Genomic DNA, 23,137 nt, shown 5'->3' with positions numbered 1-23,137 from the left:
TCGATTTTATCTCCTTTTTCTTTCAAATTGTGTCCGATCCTGTTCCTACGATGTAATTGTAGACCTATATCTAAAGCTGGTATGAACCGGCCCCGTTCAACTCAAGGGGCACGTGTTTTTAGCAAGCCTCGGGCCAATTCGAACCTGCTTTGGCATCTAAGGGTCAAGATTGCCCATATAGAAAGAAGCGAAACGATATTTGCCTTTTCCTATCATGAAAAATGATTATTGTAAAAAAAAGTCAACGATTGGTTTTTGGTGCGACAAAATTTTGAAAATAAAACTGTCCTCCTTTTATTGGCCAAATGTTGCAAAAATTACTCTTAAAAGTAATAAAAAAACTAAAAGAAATAGAATAATTCCAGTTTGAATGCAAGAAATTGCAACTTCAATTTAGTATTCTCACTGCAAATTGTTACTTGGACACAATGGTGAGGCACGGATGATGATCGATAATCGATATTTCCCCATTTGCAGTTATGGTACAGAATCTGCCATATCAAGGTATTCGTTGCGGATACCTTGTCTATCGATCCTTTTCCATAGGTTTAATGGCAGATCAATCTAAATATCACAAAGCACGCCGCGCCACCACTAGGACATGAATTGGATTGCATTTTGCAAAAAGGAACCACGAGCATTGCAATGCTGCTAAGATTGTGCAACTTCTTTTGTCTTGGAAGAAAACCTGAGTATCCATTGACTGTTTCTATTTTACTCGCAAAAAACTGAATTTAGGTAAGACAAAAATTACCATGTAGGTAAATTTCATCTTTTTTCATGATTTCAGTTATTTTACTGCAAAAGATGAATTTGCACAATCTTAGCATCATTGCAATGCTTGTGGTTCCTTTTTGCAAAATGCAATCCAATTTTAGGATACATTTCTTATCGACACGTATCCAATAATATGTGGACCTGTGGACTGATTATTGAAATTGATAGACAAAGCTACAGACAAAGAAGACATGGGGGGTATGGAGCGATCCTATCGATTGAAATGTGTGGTTCTTATAGACTAAGGGAGAAAATGATAGATTAACTGTCAGGTTTCTCGTGGGTTGCCGTCAGTTAGTCTATTCCTACTGCCTTTGTCCATTGTAACCACCAGCTTCCACCAATAGGTTTCCTCCATATCGCTTTTGTCATCTTTGTCTATAGCTTTGTCTATCAATTTCAATAATCGGCCCGCAGATTTCATGCCATCGGAAAGTCCTCAGTTTAAAATAGTAATGCCTCTCAGCTCTCAGCCCCTTCAAATTTAATCTCACGCGACATCTTGGACCGCGCATCTTGGAGTGTATGACCGCCGAATGACGGCCGAAGCTCGCGCGAGCCGTCGTCGGGATCCTTGGCGCCGGCCCAAAAACATCAGTTTTCTCGCGAAGTGCCGAAAATAATTGAGGTCGTTCTCCGTGTCAAAGTTTAAGTTATCCGAACGTTCGTCCGCTAATTTCCCTCACGCCGTTCGTCATCTTCGCGTTTTCCGAATTAACAGGAGCGGAATCACGTGTTCGCCGACTCGAAATAGAAAAGGAACGACCTCGACCGGAGTCGGACAAAGAAAACTCGCCGCGATCAGGGGTCAACACCGGGGTCAAAACTAGCCCAGACAAGTTCAATATTTTCAGAAGAAATTTCACCCTTGCTCGCCAACTCAAACATGATTCCGTCAACGGCACCGGGCTTTCCACGTTTAGAATAAATGAGGAAGTATTGCCGGCGCTCCAGCTGAGGTTCTGAGTTTGACGGCTGAAAGCTGAAAATTTGAAACTTGGATGTCAAAATGTGATGTCGTAAATTTTCTTTTGTTGGCGTTTTTTAATTTTTTTAAAAAAAGGAACATGGACTCCTGGCGTAGATCCGCTGGTATTTCCAGAAAGGATCGCGTCAGAAATGAGACGGTACGGGAGATCATGGATGCCAAGCAGACCATCGTGCATGACATTATGACAAAACAACTCATTTGGTATGGTCATGTCCAGAGAATGGCAGGAGATAGGTTGCCGCGGAAGAAGGTCCTTGACTGGGTTCCTCCTGGGAGAAGACGCAGAGGGCGCCCAATGAAAGGTTGGAGGGAAGGGATTGAAGCGGAAATGTTAAGGTGCTCAATCCCCCAAGATTTGTGGTTTGAAAGAGAGCAGTGGAGGTTAGGGGTCGTAGAGCGCGAGGGAGTGCTGCAAAGCGACCTATATGTATGTGTATGTAAAAAAAGGAACAACCCGTCAACATCTCTTGAGATTTTCTTTGGTTCTTTTACCTTGTCACGCTCTCGATCATTCCAAAACGTTTCAAAAAACGTTAAGAAAAAAAAAAAAAAAAAAAAAAAAAAAAAAAATCCTACGCAGTTCTTGTGCACATTTCTGCAACATTTTTCTCTCCAAACACAAAGTAGCCATATGGCTTATCGACACAATCGCGCAATGAAAATTCATCCTCTTTGTTAGGTACATTCCAAAACATGTTCGAAACGGCAGAACTATACAGAGTGATTCAAAAGTCTCACACCACTCTTATATAGCCTCTAGGTTCTTGCCAAGTATCAGGTTAGCCCCCTTAAAATTTTAAGAGGTTCCAAAAGTCGTTTCCTTCGACCCAGGAGCGCTCACAAAATTTTGAGTCTGCTGTCTTTCGTTGAAAAGTTACAGGGATGATGCCCTGATGCGGGACTTCATGATCACCCTGTATGCCCGTGACATTGGGATGAGTCACATTCAAGCTTGATGGAGCTGGGCGGAAAAACCCTAACGGAAACAAGTCTCTGCGCCATGACGCCGTTTTGAGCTCAATATTCCAATCACAGCCATTGTCTCATGATATTTTCAACTATATAGACGACCGATTTGACAGCATTTATCCACCCAGACAAAAGCTCGTAGCGCCGTCGATCATGTGGAGAGGAGAGGAACAGTGTCGCCATCTGGCACGGGGAGGTGGTGACTTTCTCACCGGCGAGTTTCCTGTCCCACGTCGCGTGACCTGTGACAACGCCGGGGATAATGCCGTCGCGCTAAGGAAAAACGCCGTATGAACCTTCAGGCGTTGCCAAATTTCTTTTAGTCAATCGCGAATTTTCGGGAACATCTGCGAACATTTTTCTTCCAATTTTTCAGATAATTTTTGTTCGCACAATCACATTAGGTTTCTGCAATTTTCAAGGAAAAATACTCATAGCTTTCCTCAAAAATAAACATTTTATCGAAGGGAATGTGGCAACTCTCGGATGTCCATACGACGTTTTTCCTCGGCACGGCATAATGGAATATTGAAATGGGAGCTGGCTCTCGGCCGCAGAAACGAGTTACCCTTTTTGGAAGTAAAGCACAACCTTGGGGAGATTTGCGGCGGAGTTGCCTTGAACCTCATCTCGCTGTCGTTGCACGGGACAAAGACATTACTCGCCGTGCTGCGGCTCCAAGAACTGGGCATCAGCCACGTTACATCGATGTCGATGGCGCAGTGTCGTTCACAGAAGTCTGTGTGAACTACATTTGGACGTATTTCTACCAAACAGACCTATGTGGAGGTGAGATTTATGGGGCGTGCTCTAGAGAGCTGCATAAGAAGCAATGTAAAAGTGGGCGTGATTCCTTTTGAAGAATTGGAAAAGCGGGATATTGCATTCTATCAAACAGACCTATGTGCCAACTGAATGCAGAACTCATGAGCCGCGGGCATGGCAAGAGAGCGTTGTGGACAAGGCTCATGAGTTAAAGACACGGATCCGCGGCTCGGAGTCTCCATCGTCGCCGCTGACGTCACTGGCGCTTAATTATTCTCATTCACTCTTACGGCCAGAGAACGAACGAGCACACCCCATATTTCTCACCTCCACATAGGTCTGTTTGGTAGAAATACGTCCATTTTGCAATTAGGAACTACAATTTCAGGCTCATCCATGTAATAGCCCACCTGCGGGCCGATTATTGAAATTGATAGACAAAGCTATAGACAAAGAAGACATAGGGGGTATAAAGCAATCCTATAGATTGAAATGGGTGGTTCTCATAGACTAAGGGGGAAAATGATAGACTAACTGTCGGGTCTCTCGTGGGTTGCCGTTAGTTAGTCTATTACCTACCTCCTTTGTCCATTGCAACCACCCGCTTCTACCAATAGGATCCCTCCAAATCCTTTTTGTCCTCTTTGTCTATTGCTTTGTCAATCAATTTCAATAATCAGCCCGCTGTATAGGGAAACTTAGGTGTGGTACATACGTGGTTCCTAAGCCGAGCCAGAAATTGTATAGTTCTTCATTGCGAAATGCAACCCATGCGGCTTTGTTTCCACGATCGAAAACAGAGTTCGAAATTAATGCAATTTATCGGGAGCAAAACCGGGGGGGGGGGGGCTCCCCCTCCCTAGAATTCTGAGGGAGTTCCTCCGCAAAACTGAGGTTTACGCAAATAACAGAGTCCAATGCGTGCTTTAATGATTTTTGAAACGCCGGGTTCTAACTATTGTAACAACAAATAACTAGACGCAGTCCACATAAGCAGGATAAGGAGGAATAGGAAGGATAGAGCAGAACGTAATATGATCTTCACCGGTATATTTACCACGCTTTATTGTGCTATAGTTTCGCCATTGCGTCTGGGAAATCATACACCTACGTGTATTTAGGCTTGTGACGTTACACAGATTTTCCGTCTTCAAAAAACGAATGGTTATCGGAAGTGTTCAAAACTCCGTGCGATTCATCGGGGATGTTTTTGAAAATTTCGCATCTAAGGGCCAAAATTAATTTTCCTGACGAAAAGAAAAGAAGAAGAAGAAGAAAAAAAACCCAACGAAGGACGACTTATTGAAGTACGTAAAAGAACGCACTACCAATCATGCTCATGTATCTACTTTTTTGCGTTTCGAGGGCTGGCAATTTTGTAATACATTTGAATCATTTCTTGAGATAATGACCATGTCGCAATATAAGTCAGTAGTATTTTACTCCATTGGCACAATAGGCAACACTGGATCAAGTTAAGGTGTAGGAGAAACAAGCAGAGCTTTAGTTAGTGTCGATGCGACGGTAATAAACGAATTCTTTCATTCTAACGCCTGGATGCAACTATTCGACCACCATGGATGTCCGTGTTGCATACGCACGGAGGTGAGGGCGCTTGGACTTCAGACACGAACCCCTCTACCCGCGGCGGCGCTCAGTCAATGAGAGGAGTCGGATAAAATCTGGAGATGTTAAAGCTCATATTGATGTCAAGGTGATTCGATGGACGCCATATTTTGTGTCAGAACGACGTGCGATATATCGCACAGATTGGCTCTATTTTTTCAGCCAATAATCATTTTTCTCGAATTTTGAGATCGGAATTCTGTTGTCAGGAGACTAAAGCACTCACTTACCAATTTTTACAAACAAATTCAACGTAATAAAGGCGTGGTTTTTCCTAGAGAGAAAACATAGCATTCGATACTGATATCGAAACTGCACTCGAATACGATATTTTCTCTCTAAAAAAATCACGCCTTTATCACGTTGAATTTCTTTGTTAAAATTGGTACGTGAGTGCCTTAGTCTCCTGACAACAGAATTGCGATCTCAAAATTTGAAAAAAATGACGAGTAGCTACAAAAATGGAACCAATTGATGCGATATATCGCATGCCGTTCTGACACAAAATATGGCGTCCATCGAATCACCTTAATACAGAATATACAGGTTTTAGAAGTGCTAAGTTTGATTTTCTCGTGCTAATTCCTTCTGGAAAGCACCCTATACAATTTATAATGTGAAGGAAATAAAATCGAAATTTGCAGTTCCAGTCAAAAATTTTATGTCTAACCTCTCTGAGAAGCCCGTTTCATTTTGCTACGGATTTTACTGCGAGAATCTAAAACAGAGTGGCTTCAATTCTTCATATATACTTCAAAGACATCTCATAGACATAAGCTCTATATCATGCTTCGCACATCGCGATTTCAAAACTGAAGCCCAAAAGATACTAATGCACATCCTACGCCTATATACAACTATTCATGCCTAGGAGAGACCTATCTTTGTAGTATGAACGAAGAATTAAGAGCGTTCCACCATTTTGGATCCTCGCATTAAAGCCCGCCGTTCGGCCGTGCTGTGGTTAAGGCGCAATTGCCTGGACAGTCAAAACGCCCTCGCTTTCGTGCGTACGCAACACGCACATCCATGGAGCCCGAATAGTTGCATCCAGGAGTTAAAATATGATTTGTATAATGTTCAATTCATTCGCCGGTGACTAAGGACACTGTGCTTGTTCCTCTCGCGCCTTATCTTAGTGCTAACCATTTCTGACACATTGCCTACACTTCATTTATTAGGAAATGTTAATTTCTTTCTTTATCTACTCATATATCTTTGCCTATTCCGAGAAAATTATGAAGTAATACATCTATGTACAAATTGGGAAACCACGAATCTCTGTTTGCGACGTTTCAGACTTCCTGTAATACCTTATTTTTGCTTTGGAAAACTAGTCAATGTAATTACTTAAAGACTTCCTTGTTTTTTTTCTCTGTTTAGAAGAATACAAGGAAACACCTTAATATTTACAAAACATACATTAAATTTTCCTTTCATATATATAATTTTTATCAATTCAAATTAAAGTAATCCATGCAGAGTGTGCAAACATATACAAATCATGAGTTGAAAAACGCTGACTCCGCGAGTTTAAATAATAGGTCCTAGCATAAAGCGGAGTGATGCGACGTGCTGCCAGCACGAAACGCGCACTGGCGCCTACAAACCTAAGCAGATACTTCACGCATTGCGCAATGCTTGAGGTATCCCTTAGGTTTGTAGGCGCCAATGCGCGTGCTGACTGGCTGGCCGCACCGCAGCGTGCCACGTGCCAGGGCGCTTCTGTATTTCACAATAGAGGTGTTGTACAGTATTATACGAAATCGAAGGCACTCCAACATATCAACAATAAGAATGACAGGCATCCTTTAAGAGTACGGAACTTTCCTTGCAAAATAAGTTGAGATAAGAGAGATAAAGGAACATTCTTCTCATCGGAAAATAAAATAATAGCGGACATTTAAAAAAAAAAAACCGTGATGGAAATACGTGGTTTTGCACTTTGGCCATAGATATTTTTTTTTTTAAAAAATGATCTCTTTCTTGTACCAAAGAGAGCCAGATGTACGAAATATTTTGAAATTCTAACTATCAGAAATCTGGAAACCTTTTTTTTTCCCTACTTTTTTTACTCCATGTTTTAATGACCGAAATAAAATGCTAAAAGTGAGCGGAACAGCTCGGAGGGTGCATCCACCGAAGTAGTAATGCACATTTTATCGTTGCGGATAATTTCACCGAATGTTTACGGCCACCGAAATGAACCACCGCGGAACGATGTGCGGATAGTATTTTTATATGCTCTGCCGAGGCACTGAATCCGTATGACCCAGTAACTGGACATCTGCGCCACCTCCTCGCCGGGCACTTTCACTTCCCCGCCGATTTGTCGACTCTGGCGTCGAGAGGACCCAGATAACGTTACACGAGATTCAGGAATCGGGAATTTCCCGTAAACCCGGCAACGAGCTTCCAAGCTCAGGTGCTATGTAAGTCATCTCCAGCGCGTGCGTGTAACAAGTAGACGCACGCGTGCTTACGTTGCGAAATATTAGCGCATCATTTCGTCGTAGCGCACCGTGGGGTGGGAGCTTGGCTTTCCGTGGCCAGGAATTAAGTCGCTCGCGTTTTTTTAGAGGTGATTCGTCAAGCTCAAGTGACGTGGTCGAACTGGCATGCGATACATCGCATCGATTAGGTAAAAAATCTCTGCAGATTATGCATTTTCAGCGAAAAAAGGACGATAGCCCTTGCGCATGAGCCTAAAGAATCATTCTAAACCCCAAAAATTGGCAAAATTCAGAAAAATGAAGTAGAATAGTGTTAAGAAAGTAACCTCGCATTTGATTCGGCTATGGAGTTCTGTATCGAATGCGAGGTTTTCTTCCTAACAATATTCGGCTTTCATTTCTCTGAATTTTGCCGATTTTTGGGTTTAGAATGATTTTTTATTATAGGCTCGTGAGCAGGGGCTATCGTCTTTTTTTTTTTTTTTTTTTTTGCTAAAATTCATAATCTGCCGAGATTTTTTACATAATCGATGCGATATATCGCATGCCAGTTCGACCACGTCACTTGAGCTTGACGAATCACCTTAAATTCGAATGCCAGGTTGCCCATAAGCTCAGCGTCAGAGTTCAAACGATGGAACCTCACGCCGTGCCACAATTTTTTTGTCGGGATGCTTAGGAAATCTACATTCGTGTATTCAGTCCGCTGAAAAAATGACCTGCAGCTGTATTGCCTGTATCAAGGGGAAAAAATCCGCTTTTTTGTCGCTAGCGGACTGAATGTTTTCGTTCGCGCAACTGCATATTTGATCCGCTCAAGTGATTTTTTTTTTTTTTTTTTTTTTAGGGGAACAATATAATACTGCGTTCTACATCACCCGACCCACGATGTATGTAACTGCATTTTTTTTCCTACATCTCTCCTGCCCCACCCTCTTTCTCTTGGCATCAGAGAGACGCCAGTAACCTATAGCAACAGTATACCACGGAAAATTTTGGGAGCCAACTGTCACAAAGACGTGATTAAAATGTTCATTTTATAGAATGTAGGTAATCACGAAGAGAAGGTCTTAAATTATTAATTTTTTCCAACTCGCAAATTTTAAAAAGGAAATGGGAGAGTACTTTTTTCAAGAGACGTCACTAGATTTAAGAAAACATTTATTTTCTTTCCTGATGAAAATACTGGTCACTGAATGTCTCCGAACTTTGAGTGAATCGGTTGGGATCAATTGGACCAACAAAATTTCTCACAAATTGGACAGTCATAATCATGTGACAAATTTTATTGTTTTGGTAAATTTTACAATCTTAGTATGGGGTTTATGTTCTTCCGTCTGAAATTACCACTATAGCTACACCCAAACAACAGAGATGACAAAGAGGTGTAGAACTTTTACCTCGGTGGCCGGTGACTCAATAAATTCTTATGGACAGAAAGTACTTTCATGGAGACAGCTGATGAATGTCGCGTTGATCAGTTCAACTTACTAACTTTTCGGATCGAAAATTTTGTCGGGAAAAGCAGGAGCTTTTCAAAATGCTTTGGAGATGAGTCGCAACTGCACTCAAGTCCGCTCAGAGGCTTCTGATTGGCTGGCGTTACCGAATCACCTCATCGACTCACTAGAAACATGTAGACAAAATTTATAACCACAGATTGCCAATCGTATCGTTCTTCATATATTCACCAGCTATTTTAAGGCGGAGAGTCCCTTTGTACCCAGCCAGTGGCGTGGCGTGCTTTGCTATATATCGATTGTTATACCACTTAAACCTATGGAAACGAATCGATAAACAGGGTGTTCGCAGCGAACACCTTAATAATCGATTTTTTACCATAGGTTTAAATGGCATAACAATCGATAAATCGCAATTCACGCCACGCCACTGGTACCCAGCGCTATCTCGGTCCCGGATATCACAACGGGCAGGAAGATTATACAGTAAGTAACGTTTTTCATAATCTTCGGTTTAAAAAATTCCAGTTTAAAATTTTTGTAACCGCGGTAAACGTGAAAGAGAAATCTGACTGCCGTTTTTGACATCCACGAAGGCTACAAACAAGAGCCAATCAGATAATTGATTCCACATGAATGCCGCGTGGCGCGTGCTACTCTCGCCTCGCGGTATGAGGGGACACTAATTTTAAGTTGATCCCCGAAAGTAGCTTTCACAAAATAGGGAGCCCGCATTTGTGCGTGTTTATAGGACGCTCTGCCTTCGTAGGAAATTCGTCGGCCTTTCCCTGAATCGGGCCAAAAACCTCTCGAATTTCTAGCTAATCTTGCTTCAACCCATTGTGTGCGGCAAGACTTACGAGGCTTAACGGCTTCGGTCGCGACGCGGAAACCGGAAAGAGTTGGGTAAGAAGTGATCCGAGTCCGTTGGGCCGTATATGGAAGCTCGGTCCATGCGGGCACTGCTAAGGTCGCTCGCTTGCATGTCTTTGCAGCCGGACGCCAGTGGTGGATGAAGTCAAAACGTGGTTCGACAAGCATGTGAGGGTGGAAATAGAGGCAATATATTTGAATTAATGCATGCTAAAATGGCGTACGTCCGAAGGCCCATAAGTCCCGGATTTCGTTAGTTACGCAGGATGCTGAGGCTCATGTTACATGAACTTATGCTCTTTTAGCATGTGTAGATTCTTTTAAGAGGCCCCGTGCCATTATATTCCCCATTAAGCAAAAGTTACTTTCGGAAGGCAACGCTTAGATTGTTCATGACTATAGTGGCGAAGCGTGAATGATCGATTATTAATATTTCTGCTTTTGAAACTATAGTAGAGAATCGATCATCAAGGTGTTCTTTGCGAGTATCATGTTCATCGATCCTTTTCCATAGGTTTAAATGACAGATCAATCGATACATCACAAAGGACGCCACGCAACTGTTGATGATAAAAGAGTAGAGCGATTGGTTTGGCAATCCTATCCTCAATCGCGAAACCTCGTCTAGGTAATGAAGTTCTCACACCTACTCATTTTATACTTCTGGACCAGACAGAGGTTGATGAAAAATTACATCAAGATCACAATTTCATCGCAATTTCCCAGAGAATAAATTAAAATCATATCACAATTGAGGAGTTATAGGAGGAGAAACGGCCAATTCCGGCTTTGACAATGTTTTCGGAGATCGGGTTTCTTGGAACTACCTTCATGTACTGAATAGTATCGGGAAAAAATTACCATTCCTTTAAAAAAATTAAAAAGTTTTTTTCCGTGTTTTTCGCTCCAATAAAATTATTTTGTATTCAATTTGTTTCGCCGCCCTGTAACCGTAGGTGAGTACTTAAATTTTCAGTTCGAAAAGTCAATTACCCACCGAAAGGAGGGTATTAGTAATGGAGCGTTTCAAAATGTGACTTACATCTAACTAATAGGTCTTTCTATATGGAAAAACGGCCACACTAGGCCTTGCAAACCCATTTATAACATGTCTCGATTCCAATGATACCCAATGACATTTCAGTTGAACGAACTTATACTTCACGGCTCAGGTCAACTTATGATATCACGTGAAAAACTTTATCATGACCTACATGCATTTTACACTGAATTGAAATGTTCAACAGCTTGTTCCTCACCACGCCATTTTCCGGATTTTGCCGTTTTTCCACCTAACTCTTCAATTATATTGTGACGGATTAAAATTACAAATCCCCTGCAACACCGTTGTGACATTTTATTCCATGTTAATGGAGATGTTGCATGTGTGAGGAATTTGCGATTTGACGATTGATTCTTATGTAAAAGTTCGCGAAAAACACGATGGTGCCACTGGTTTGCTCTGTAATCATCTCCCAAGCTCAAAAAAAGCTCTCAAAGTGAGGCCAAAATGGAGGGGATATCCCACTCTACTCTGAGAGTCCACCTCTACATCAAGCCAACTCTCCATGCAAAGATAGGGAGCAAATACAGTAGCAGAGTTGCCACTTTATTTGGGGACTCCAAAACTGAAAACAGGGCATCACTGCTAATGTATTTGCTCCCTATCTTTGCATGGAGAGTTTGTGTTGATGTAGAGGTGGACTCTCAGGGTAGGGTGGGATATCCCCTCCATTTTGGCCTCATTTTGAGAGCTTTTTTGGAGCTTGGGAGATGATTTCAGAGAAAACCGGTGGCACCATAGTGTTTCTCGCGAACTTTTACATAAAAATCAATGGTTAAATCGCAAATCCCTCACACATGCAACATCTCCATTGGGCAATGAGTTGATGGAGGTTCGAATGGCAACAACGGAATCCTTCTGAGTCGTTTCGCCTTCGCCTTGGCCCGATGTTCGGCGGAGCGCGGGTTCACTTCTGGAACTGTTTTGCTTCCGCCAGTGTGACTCAGATGTGTCTCCGACGCCGCCGGTCGGTAGCACACGTGCCAGATCGATCAAAACTTTTTTTCTCCTTTTTTTAATATTTTATAGAAACAAACTTACATAAATCCTGTAGAATCGTTCAGTGAGGCCAACGACTAGAAACTTGAAAATTTCTATCCTGCCATTCACAGGCTCGCATAAACAAAGTTATAAAGTGTCATTGACTCCATGATTTTTCCGGACGATCTAATCCCTCAAGATAGGTTTACATTTTCCTCAGGTTCTTGGCATATAGCTAGTCTGTGGTGCCTTGTGTCATCGATGTAAGATTGCACCTTTTAAAATTTACTCTCGACAGAACGGCTGATACTTCTCTTATTCATCATAATAAAAAGGACTACATTTTACGATAAGGAACTACAATTTCTGGCTCATCAGAAAAAACACATACATGTGTACTAATGGTACATACATTGTTTCTAGATTTAGCCAGATATTGTAGTTCCTAATCGTAAAATGTGTTCCAAATTAAGTAACACTTGATCTCTCTTGGTCTCTTAGCATCCTCTTTGCAGCAAGCGCAAAAATTGGACCGCATTTTGCAATTAGAAACTGCAAATTTCTGGCTCATTTTAAAAACAGCATATGTGCCATCAGGTTTCCTTAACAGGTAAAGATGTATTTGAATGAGCCTGAAATTGTACTTCCTAATTGCAAAATGTAGTCCAATGAATACTAGGGGTAGTAGAGTTTCCACTCTTTTTACTCGCAATTTTGCCACCACGGGTAACAAATACGGAAAGGTTCCCCCAGATTTTGGTAAAAGATTATCATCTGACGGAGATCGTGCCCTCGAAAATTTTTTAGCCTCCGTCCTTTCTTCTTGAAAACACCCCAAACCATTGGAGTTAAACTATTAATTTTCCAGACGGAAAAGGACAGAAGTTTCCGATTTCGTAAGTTTTGGACAACAATGTAACCTGTCGCAGGGAAATATTTTTGCACCCCTGATGAAAATTCTATCCCTCGCCTCGGACGATTGCTCAATGAGTGGAGCACACCTATTTATACACTGAAAAAAAGTTACGGGCTATATAGACATACCGCCCATTCCGGGCTCAGAGGCCGAAAGTTCCGGGTGCCGGAGCCGTCGCTTCGATTGCTCCGGGTGCTACGTCCGGAACTTTCAGCCTCTGAGTCCGGACCAAGGACGATATGTCTATATAGCCCGTAAGTACGGGTTCCACGGCCGGAGTTTTTTTTTCAGTTTACATTGCCGCTTACCTTTCCACGAGTTTATTTTTAAACAAATGTACATTAGAGACGTAATCACCAACTTTTAGTGTTTCAATCAGATTAACTTTCTAGACCGCGTGCCCATGGTCAGATTTTCATCGTGGCCAAAATTGTGTTCTCTGTATTTTTCGCGAAGTGAATGTTCGCGTGCGAGAATAATGGTTCGCAGTTTTAAAGTTAAGTCGCAGATTACCGAAGGTTACTCACAAAGAGCTTTCATGTGTTAAGCCATCGAGGATCTAAAAATAGATACAAAAATAGACGATGAAGCCACGGATCTGGTGATTTATAATAATCTCGGATAAATGGGATTTCACGCGAACAAAGAAATTTTCACAATTTTCAACAGAGTGAGGGTCATATAATTTGGTGGGAGAAAAGCCTTTCTGTTAGCTTATATTTCACAAAAATGTAGTTTCGATAAAATATTATGAGAAATTTGCAAAATTCTAATCGTTTACTTTTTTTTTTCTTTCTTTTTTTATGGGTGTCGAAGCTCGAAAAGACTTTATCTACTCCTCAAACGAGTCTGATGACATTGAACTGTTTTATATGGTCAAACACTGAAAAAAAAATCTCGGTGTATTTACTAAGAAAAAGGTAAAATTACCGAGAATTCAGGGTTCTATTTGATCCCAGTTTTTTCTTGGTAAAATTACCATTTATGGAATTGGTAATATTACAGAGAAATCTCGGTAAAATTAATGAACTTTCTCGGTAATTTTACTGGACCTTGGTAAAAACGCCAACATTTTTTATCGACTGTAGTAAAATTACCGAGATAAAATGGCAAAGTTACCGGGAATTGATTACCAATAAAAGTGGTATTCTTACCTGAAAAAAAAACAGTAAAAATACCGGTTTTTAGGTAAGCTTACCCGTCTGTCTTGGTAAAATTACCAATGATTGGTAAAAAAAGTTAGATGGTAAAAGTACCAACTGATCTTGGTAAAAACACCGAGAAATTTTTTTCAGTGAAACTTTTCTGGGAAGACAGCCTTCTCGCCCACCCCCCTGGACCCCTCCCTTCGTTCTCACCTCATTCATTCATTCTTAAGTTCATCAAACTTAAGTCTAGGAATGTTCAGTTGTCCGGACTATACCCATGCGCATTTTTAATGAAGACTCGTAATGAAATCATATTCAGCGTTGTCAGAGCTAATCGAAACTTGTTTAAACTTTATGAAGCAGTTGAATAATAGGGAAACAATTGGCAACCCGGCTCCGTTCCGCTCGTGGACAACAAAACTAGTTACGCGTTGTAAGATGATGAGAGGAAAGCCGGAAGTGGTGAGTTGCCCAAGCCGGCATCGTTGCCAAAATCGTAAGCGAGCGATCATGTCCGTTTGATTTAATTGTGTGATGACTTGATACATTTTCAATGATTTTGTCAACTTCACAAGGGATTTGCAAATCATCCATCAACATTATCCGGAAATACGAGCTGTTTTATTGAGTTTGCACCACCATTATATTGAGAATTTTTACAAAAAGCCTTAACGCATGCTTTTTTCAGGCTTAATTGAGACAGAGTCAACAAATGCCGACTTAAGCTCTTTGGAATTTTTATACATAATTTAATACTTAACTTTTGTTAGACTCTTCTGATTTTATTTCTCTATTATGTTGACTTCTGGATTTTAATACGTTTCACTATTTGGAAGTCAGAATCTTTTGTCCTTAAAATATGACGAAATTTGTGAAGTTTTCATATTGGCGATTCAGTAAGGAAAATATTTTGTGATGATAAAATGATAACTAAAAAAATCCTTTAAATTACCTAAACATAATAAGATGATAGTATAAAAAATATAATTCCTTAATGATAGCACATCCCAAATTGTATCCCTTTTGTTTTGTGTGTTATAGCACCTGTTATCAAGGTTTATGTAACATCTTGTACAAGCAATACACCAAAACTGCGACAAAAACACGAATCTTTTGTTATTCTCATATTGACTGCTGCAAAACGGATTCAATCTATCTACATCGAGAAATTAAAAAAAAAATATAAAATATAAATAAATAAATAAGATAAAATCTGTACTATAAACAGCTGAAACTGTGTTCTTCAAATTTCTGGATTTTAATAATTTATCTCTACATAAAAACTGCAGCTCGCTATTGCGAGCAGAAGTAAATTCACAAGAAACGGAAACGAATATAAGTACAACTGATATCATAATTCGTGATCGTAGTGTTTTGAAAGTTGGCATTGCTTAAATACTGAAGAAGGTCAGTTTATTAGGTAAGAGGCACGATCTAGTACAAGGAATTCGTGCCAAATTTTACGGATGGCCCGCTAACTGATTCAGTCCTAATAAATTATGTAAGTTTCAGGTTCCTTCTTACTCTCTGAATACCAAATACGTATGTTACGGCTAGTTACTTACTACTTTTTCAGTATGTCTTCACGCACACACATACTTACTAATTTCAATAATTAAGAAAATCAGAAAATGTTCGTATCTCATTTATTTCTTTTTCGTGATTTTCATTCTCAAGGTGCAAATATAGGGAAGAGTTACATCTGGTGATACAAGCAGAGAAAATGAGTGAAATGGAAGGTATAAATGTAAATCATCGTTCAAAGACCATACTATAGTTTGAATCTGAGATTAGTTGTTTTTTCTAGCCTTGCGTTAAAGTCTCCCAGCTTATTTCAAAAACTGGACTGCGTTTTGCGATGATCATCTATAATATTTAGCTTTTCTATTAAAGCACATATTTGCACGGGAAACTAACGGCACATGTGCTGTTTCAAACATGAAAAATAAGTTCCACTTCTCTTGCACACCCTTTTCACTATTCGCGATTCCCTGAAGAACGCAGGGGTAGAGGCACCACTATGCACACTTGTGGATGTTGCGTTATTACTTTGTTAGGTATTATTGTAGCTATTATAGATGCCAGGGTCAAGCATAACGTGTTCTAGGAGGCGAAATATTGGATTTTTCTGACGCCTACACTGAGAGAGAAATTTCCTGCTTTCTGCGGGTCAAAGTTTTTCTTTTATTTATTGTTATTAAAAGTACCGATTGATTAATAAATATTTCAGATTTTTCCCTAGTGGCTGTACAAAACCGGAGTAATTTACCCGCGGTAAAATACTTTTAGTGAAAACACGTAAAATATGGTTTTATCTGTAGATGTGGTGACTAAGTAAACGAATATGTCTACACCTGCAATGGACCAGCGTCATTTGATGGGAATAGCAATCTTTTTTTTTCCTTTTTAAGAAAAATATTAAAGAAATGAACCTTATGCAATAACATCATACTAAAGTATTGATGCTTTCAAAAGTGCACATGCTCCAACATAAGAATTCGCAAGCTGGATACACCGCGCTAATCCTGAAACAATCGGAGTTTACATTTTACGTACGTACACACATACTTGCGTATCGTGTCAGCAGGTACTCGCTCTTGCGCATGCGTGACTTGAATGCGGACACCTGTTCGCACTTACGAATCTACGAATGGGTTCGCGCAACGCAACAAGTAACGCGTTTTGTCGCCCAGTATGGGGGTTTTGCAGCGTTCATATCAGGCCTGAGAAAAATATGGATAGTTATGGATGTGTTCATTTCGGGTGTATTCTGTCACCGTCATAATTTTCTTCAAAAATAAACATTTTATCAAGGAAATTTGGCAACTCTCGAATGTTCATACGGCGCTCTTGCTTAGCACGGCAGCAACCCCTATAATTTTTTAAAGAGACCCGTTTTTGCTTTCAGAGTAGGGGTTCCAAACCCCCAAAGCCCCCAAATGGAAAAACAAAATAAAACAAGGAGGCTCCACCTGACACAATGGCCAGGTGTCTTGTTTTGGTTTTTTGTTTGTAAGCTTTCCTGTATATTGCACTGAAGCGGAAATAAAGTGAATTTGAATTTGAATCCCCTCTAGCCGCGTGGATGACACTTGACCAGCAATATTCTCCTACTTCTCCTGCAGAATAAGTTCTTCATCATGCTAAAATTCTCCTTATACTCACGGCTTAAACATCTCAATCATTTGGAAGCACGCCTGTTTGAGGCGCATAGTACCTACGCCGCGATCATTTTCAAAACAAAGGATCAGCCTTGAGAATAAGCACTGCGAGAACGGAGCGCGCACGAGCTAGAGACGGCATTGCCAATTTTAGTGAAAACGGTCTAATTTTACGACAAATAATCTGAAAACTAGAATATTCATCGGGTAGTTTGGCAGGCGGCACGTAAGGAAGTTGCAGTTAGAAGTGAGTCTGCGCTGATGCGGAATCGACTAGCACAATTGGTTAACGCAGGTGCCATCTCAATCCTGTTACTACAGAAAAAGTGCGCCGCCCTCTGATTGGTCGGCTATCGTGGAGCCCCAAAAGTGGACCAATGTAAACAAACCCCAGCCCCTCCGTTCCTAGTTTGACCCAATGTAAACAAACAAGATGGCGACAAAGTCTACTAAGTTCGAGACGTGATTTTGAGTGTGATAGAAATTTTTTTATGATCAACTTCTGAATTGAGTTCCGATCGACCTTCAATGCATTACGGCATTTTGTTTTGACGCACTGGGAAAAAAAAAACACATTGGATCTAGAGAATAAACTCTTAAAAACATCGACAAGAAAAAATACTCTTGATTCAATCAGATTTAAGCTTGAATCAAGAACCAAGCCTCTTAATTTGAGCGAATTGCCTTTTGATTTAAGCAAAAATCTGATTGAATCAAGAGTCCTTTTTCTTGTCAACGTTTTCAAGAGTCTGAACTCTAGATCCAATGTATTTTTTTTCCAGTGCGTGTCAATATATATGAGCCCTCGTCAAAAAAGTTTCACGAGGGGGGAAGGGGGTCGAAACATCTCAAATTTAGCGTTCCGTATAGTATGCACGGGTCTTGAATTACAGTACACTGGCGTGGCGTGCTTTGCGATACATCGATTGATTTGCCATTTAAACCTATGGAAAAGGATCGATAAACAGGGTATTCGCTATGAGCACCTTTTTAATCGATTCTTCGCCATAGCTTCAAATGGTGAAGAATTGATACTCACTCATTCTCGCTTCGCCACCGCATGACGTTCAGAAGCTCGCAAGTGGCGGCAATGACACTTGCACCGGTCGTCTAGCCGTCTGGCTGTGAGAAGCTGCAGGTCTGGATGTCAACTCGGAGACGTGCACTGCCCACCATGCCGCAATATATCGTCGTCCCTCGAACGTAAGATCCTAAGTCAACATCCACATGGGCTCCGGAAAACATAGAGCTATGCGGGAAGCAGGGTTCACGTGGTGATCGAGGTGCACCCTTACGTCAGAGGATCGACGATATGATCGTTCTTGTGAATCATAATTACGCAAATGATGCGATGCGTTCGAGACTGATCTGGAGCCACGCGCTCATCTCGATACTGCCGTGCTAAGGAAAAACGCCGTACGAACATCCGACAGTTGCCAAATTTCCCTCGATAAAATGTTTATTTCTGCGGAAAGTTATGCATATTTTTCCTCGAAATTTTCAGGAAATTTAGGTGCAGTTGAGAACAAAATTATCTGAAAAAGTGGAAGGAAAATATTCATATGTTTACCAGGAAATTCATGTTTTATCAAAGGAAATTTGGCAACGCTTGAAGGTTCATACGGCGTTTTTCCTTAGCACGACAGGATACGTCTTCACGTTTCGTCAAACTGCGTCTCCGCCGCACAGTGGATCGAGTCAATCAGAGGGGTCGGACGTACAATTTTTGACTGAAACTGCAAATTTTGATATTCATTTTGTCACTTTTCAAAGATTATGGGGTGGTTCTAGCAGAAAATTTCACGAGGAAACCAGTGAAACTATTTTTAGAACCTCAAAATTTTATATAAACGGAGTTATAAGCGTTTGAAGTTTCCAAATTCTATCCGAACTCTCTTGTTGGCGCGATCCACCGTGCGTCGATCTTCGATACTCGTGCTTAACCGCACGTATAAAACGTTACATTTCTCTCGATGATGAGACAGATCCCGGGATATCGTGCTGTAATTATTTTTGCGCATCATTAGGTCGGATTTGGGATTTTTGCGCCCATAAAGCCCAATTATTCACGTGGTTCATTTTTTATTTGACAGCCTTTGACACAAACTTCGTTTAAACAATTAATAACATCGCGGTATTCCAATCAGGATGAATAGTTTTTCTTTTCCAAAGCTTATTCCCGTGCTCATTCCTCCTAATTTTCTAATAGATGAGGTAATCTATTTCATGAACTAGGTTGTAAGTTGTCCTTTATTTAGATATAAGTAACATTGAATTTTCGTACATATTTTCATCATATTAATCTGAGGGGCTTGGAGGACAAGTCGCATAAGTTCAGTTTTTGCGCATTCGAGAAAAACGTGTTTGAAGTTTTGAAAATACATGAATCCTCATGGCGGAAAGAAATTTCAAACTGACTTGATGATGCGAAAAAATTGGAATTTTGGAGCGAATTTTTCACAGAATATGCATTGAAGCTAGTTTCACTGGAAAATTAATACCTCAATTTTGCAAGTATATGCACCGTGTCTTCTAAGCCCCTCAAATAATATCGATACATCGTCATCTTCCGGCCAAAATTTCACAAGCACCATGCGACGTTTAAAACTTTCCACCGCCATTTTTATTTTTTTTTACAGGGAAATCGTTCGATTAAGCTGTCCAAAAATTTCACTGAATTTTCTTTGCGGTGTCATCAATTCAGGGAAATTTTCAAACAGATTTAACCAGCAAGTTCTCTTTAAAAAAATAAAATGTACGCGGAAATTTTGAAACGTCGCAAGGCGCTTGTGATACATTTGCGGGAAGGTGGCGAAATATCATGATTTTCGTCAATCAGTATTGTGTTTTAGAATTCCTGTAATTCAGAATTTCCGTGTTTTATTCTAGAACGCCAGCCAAAGGCGCCTAAGGCTGGATGATGGGGAGGGTACAGGTTTTCTATCAGAGAAATGTTGTTAGGGATTACGATGCGAAAAAATTGGCAGCATTACAGATGACATGAACTTTTACTCTTTCAACGAGTTATTTTATTCAGACGGCTTGGATTTTTCCCCGGAAAGACGGGCAGAACGCAACTATTTCGGGACTGAACTGCGGCTGCCTAGGGACGGGTGCCAAAAAATGAGGCATCCTCGAAAAGTATGAAACAGACTGTATAAAAATGAGCTCGCTTGATTCATTTGTTGATACATTTTTAGTCTTAGATTTTCAATTTAACCTGAATGATTGTACTTCGTCATTCTAAAAATGCAACTTTTTACTGTACCCGATTTAGTTTGCCACTATGTTTCGGTGGCACCGGCAAATACTTAAATTAACCCGTCTGTGGTTCAGTTCAACATTATTTTAGTCAGAACTGTACTAAAATGTGTCCGTCTGACATCATTAGAACAATTTAATTTTCTACAAGAATAACGACCGTGTTATTTCTGTCTAAGCCTTTGCTGCGGGCTGCTTTTGAGATATATAGACAAAACGATCGACAAAGAAGACAGAGGTAAAACGAACCGATCCTATTGATTAAAACGGGAGGTAATTATACCACGGATTGACTTCAAAGTATTTCGTGGGTTGCGTTAGTTAATTTACTACTTGCCTCCTTTGCCCATTGTAATTAACCACTCGCACTTCCACCAACCGGATCGCTTCATTTTCCCTTTGTCTTCTATGTCTATTGTTTTTTCTATCGATTTCAATAATCAGCTGGCTTATTTTAACGTGTAATCCTATGGCATTTCGGTGACATTTTCAGTTGGAAGTTTTAAACAAAGTCTTAGTAAAAATCCAAGTCACGGCTAGAGTTTTTGCCTTGTTGATATGAACCTAATTACGTGCTGTCGTCTAGGGGCATGAGCGGAACTAGTATATGAGGCTGAGGGGGCTGGACCCTCAGATGTCTGATTGGCCCCTCCTCGGAAGTATACAATATTTTGCTAAATAAGCGTATGCTATGTTTTTCATCCTTGAATTTTCAATTCGATCAATTCTTCAGTGAGACCAGCCAAAAAATGCTCCTAAGACCATTCAATTTCACATAATCCCCCGACCCCTTCCGAGGCTAGGGAAAACCTACGAATCCCCCATGACGAGGTGTATTATAGTGTTCCCTGTGGACTGATTCTTGAAATTTATAGACAAAGCGATAGACAAAGAAGACAAAAGGGAAATAAAACGATCCTTTGGTGGGAGTGAGTGGATACAATACACAAAGGAGATAAGTGATAAGCATAGACAACTAACGGCAACCCACGAGAGATACCATAGTTATATAGTCCATCATTTTCTCCCTTTGTCTATGTTAACCGCATGTTTCAACCAATAAGATCGCTCCATACTCCCTGTGTCTTCTTTGTCTATCGCTTTGTCTATCAATTTCAACAACCAGCCCGCCGGGCATCTCTTGACTATGGGTGTCTTCTTGCCACCTTCCAAAAAAGGTTCCATGTTCCACCCATGTCGTCGTTTCCCATACGAAGGAACGCAACTCCATTCTAAGGTTGCAAAATTGTCTCACAAAACCCAATTTTTTACAAAAATGTACCGGGGCAATTTTTATTCAAAACTGCTCTGATTTTTACATGAGATCAGAAGCAAAATCAGTGAAACTTTCACACAAAATAAATGAAGTTGCTAATTTAACAATTTTGTGGTTAAAAAGAGCGTCCGACATGTCTCAATGTGCATATTGCAGTAAAAAAATTCTAATATAACCACCCCCGCCTTTCACTATTGTGAAATGTACATTTGAAACATGTTGGACATATTTTTTTGACAATTTAATCGTTAAATCAGCAATCTTATAATCAGTCATTCATTTTTTTTCGTGCAGTTATATAGGCATCCCCAAAATTTTCCTGCTGGAAACGCAATTTGCGAAGGGACATTCGGCAACATTGAAATCTAGTTACGTTCTTTCGTGAGGGGGACGAAGATGTCTGAGTTACGGGATTAGATACCCTTTTTTTTCCCTGCTGGTTTTATGGCTTCGTGTCTAGTACCTTCAGCCAACTTTAAACTACGTTTCTTGTCCGTAAGCATCGATGGATTAAGGTACATCCATACTCCAGGTTTTCCAAATTTTCAGGGGTTAAGGCCGAGTAGAATCTGTTTTAGCAGATCTGCTCGTCAGTTCCGTGAAAATTTGAAGCCACTACCGGGATTCGAACCCGGGACCTATTTGATTAGATAAGTCGGCTCACCTAAGTTATTGTTCTCTTGGGCATCGTTGCATCGGGTGACAACCCTAATAATCGCTCTGCCGGCAAGCTGAGTGCACATCATCATGGCCGGCATGTTGGGCTCGGTGTTCTCCTGGTTGGCGATGTCGGCGTTGAATCGGGGTGGGCTTGGCGGGCGCATCTTCTCGCTTGGCAACTCCCTACACTCGCAGAACAAACACCGCGCACTGATCACAGCACGAGCACTCAAGAGCGGGAAAACTCGGGGAAAATTCGGGAAAACTTGGGAAAAGAGCGGGAAAATCACTAGGTTCGGCTTCGCGGGCAAACTCCGAAACGCGTGTCTTTCCTGGTTTCCGGATCCGGTCACGGACGGATCGCGCGGACTGAGAGCGATTGAGCGCGAGGCGCCGGCTTCGCGCGCTTTTATACCAACAGCTGATTCCGTCGCGACCAAAACATTGGCGCCGCACGGTGGATCGAGTCAATAGGAAAGGTCGGACAAAATTCGGAAACTTTAAACGCTTACAACTCCGTTTATACACATTTCTGCCGTGACAGCGAAGAGAGCCGTAAGTGCAAAATTTTCGAAATCGAGTTTTCTTCAAAATTCGCCTTAACTCTTTTAGATGAAATTACTGAGACAGCTAAAACAGCAAAATTCATCCTAATTTGATGAAAACGAGACGTATGAGAAAGCCGTAAGTGCACAAAAAATGACTTAGTTTTTTTTCAAGACAGCCGCAGGTGCATGAGAGCCAATGAAAACAGTGC

At 40.9% G+C, this 23,137-nt stretch overlaps 1 protein-coding gene across 1 annotated transcript in view; it reads right to left on the bottom strand.

Annotated features, from left to right (window-relative positions):
- Nucleotides 1-22,774, bottom strand: part of Sclp (leucine rich repeat containing protein 20 sclp) — a 30,423-nt gene extending 7,649 nt beyond the window's left edge. The window contains exon 1 of the mRNA XM_019041438.2: nucleotides 22,385-22,774. Within this exon, the coding sequence (XP_018896983.1) occupies nucleotides 22,385-22,544 (160 nt within the window). The 5' untranslated portion in view covers nucleotides 22,545-22,774. The remainder of the gene's footprint in view (nucleotides 1-22,384) is intronic.
- Between the last annotated feature and the right edge of the window lie 363 nt (nucleotides 22,775-23,137).

The sequence above is a fragment of the Bemisia tabaci genome, chromosome 2 (genome assembly GCF_918797505.1).
Source record: "Bemisia tabaci chromosome 2, PGI_BMITA_v3".
Lineage (NCBI taxonomy): Eukaryota > Metazoa > Arthropoda > Insecta > Hemiptera > Aleyrodidae > Bemisia > Bemisia tabaci.
This window is presented reverse-complemented; position numbering and strand designations above follow the sequence as displayed.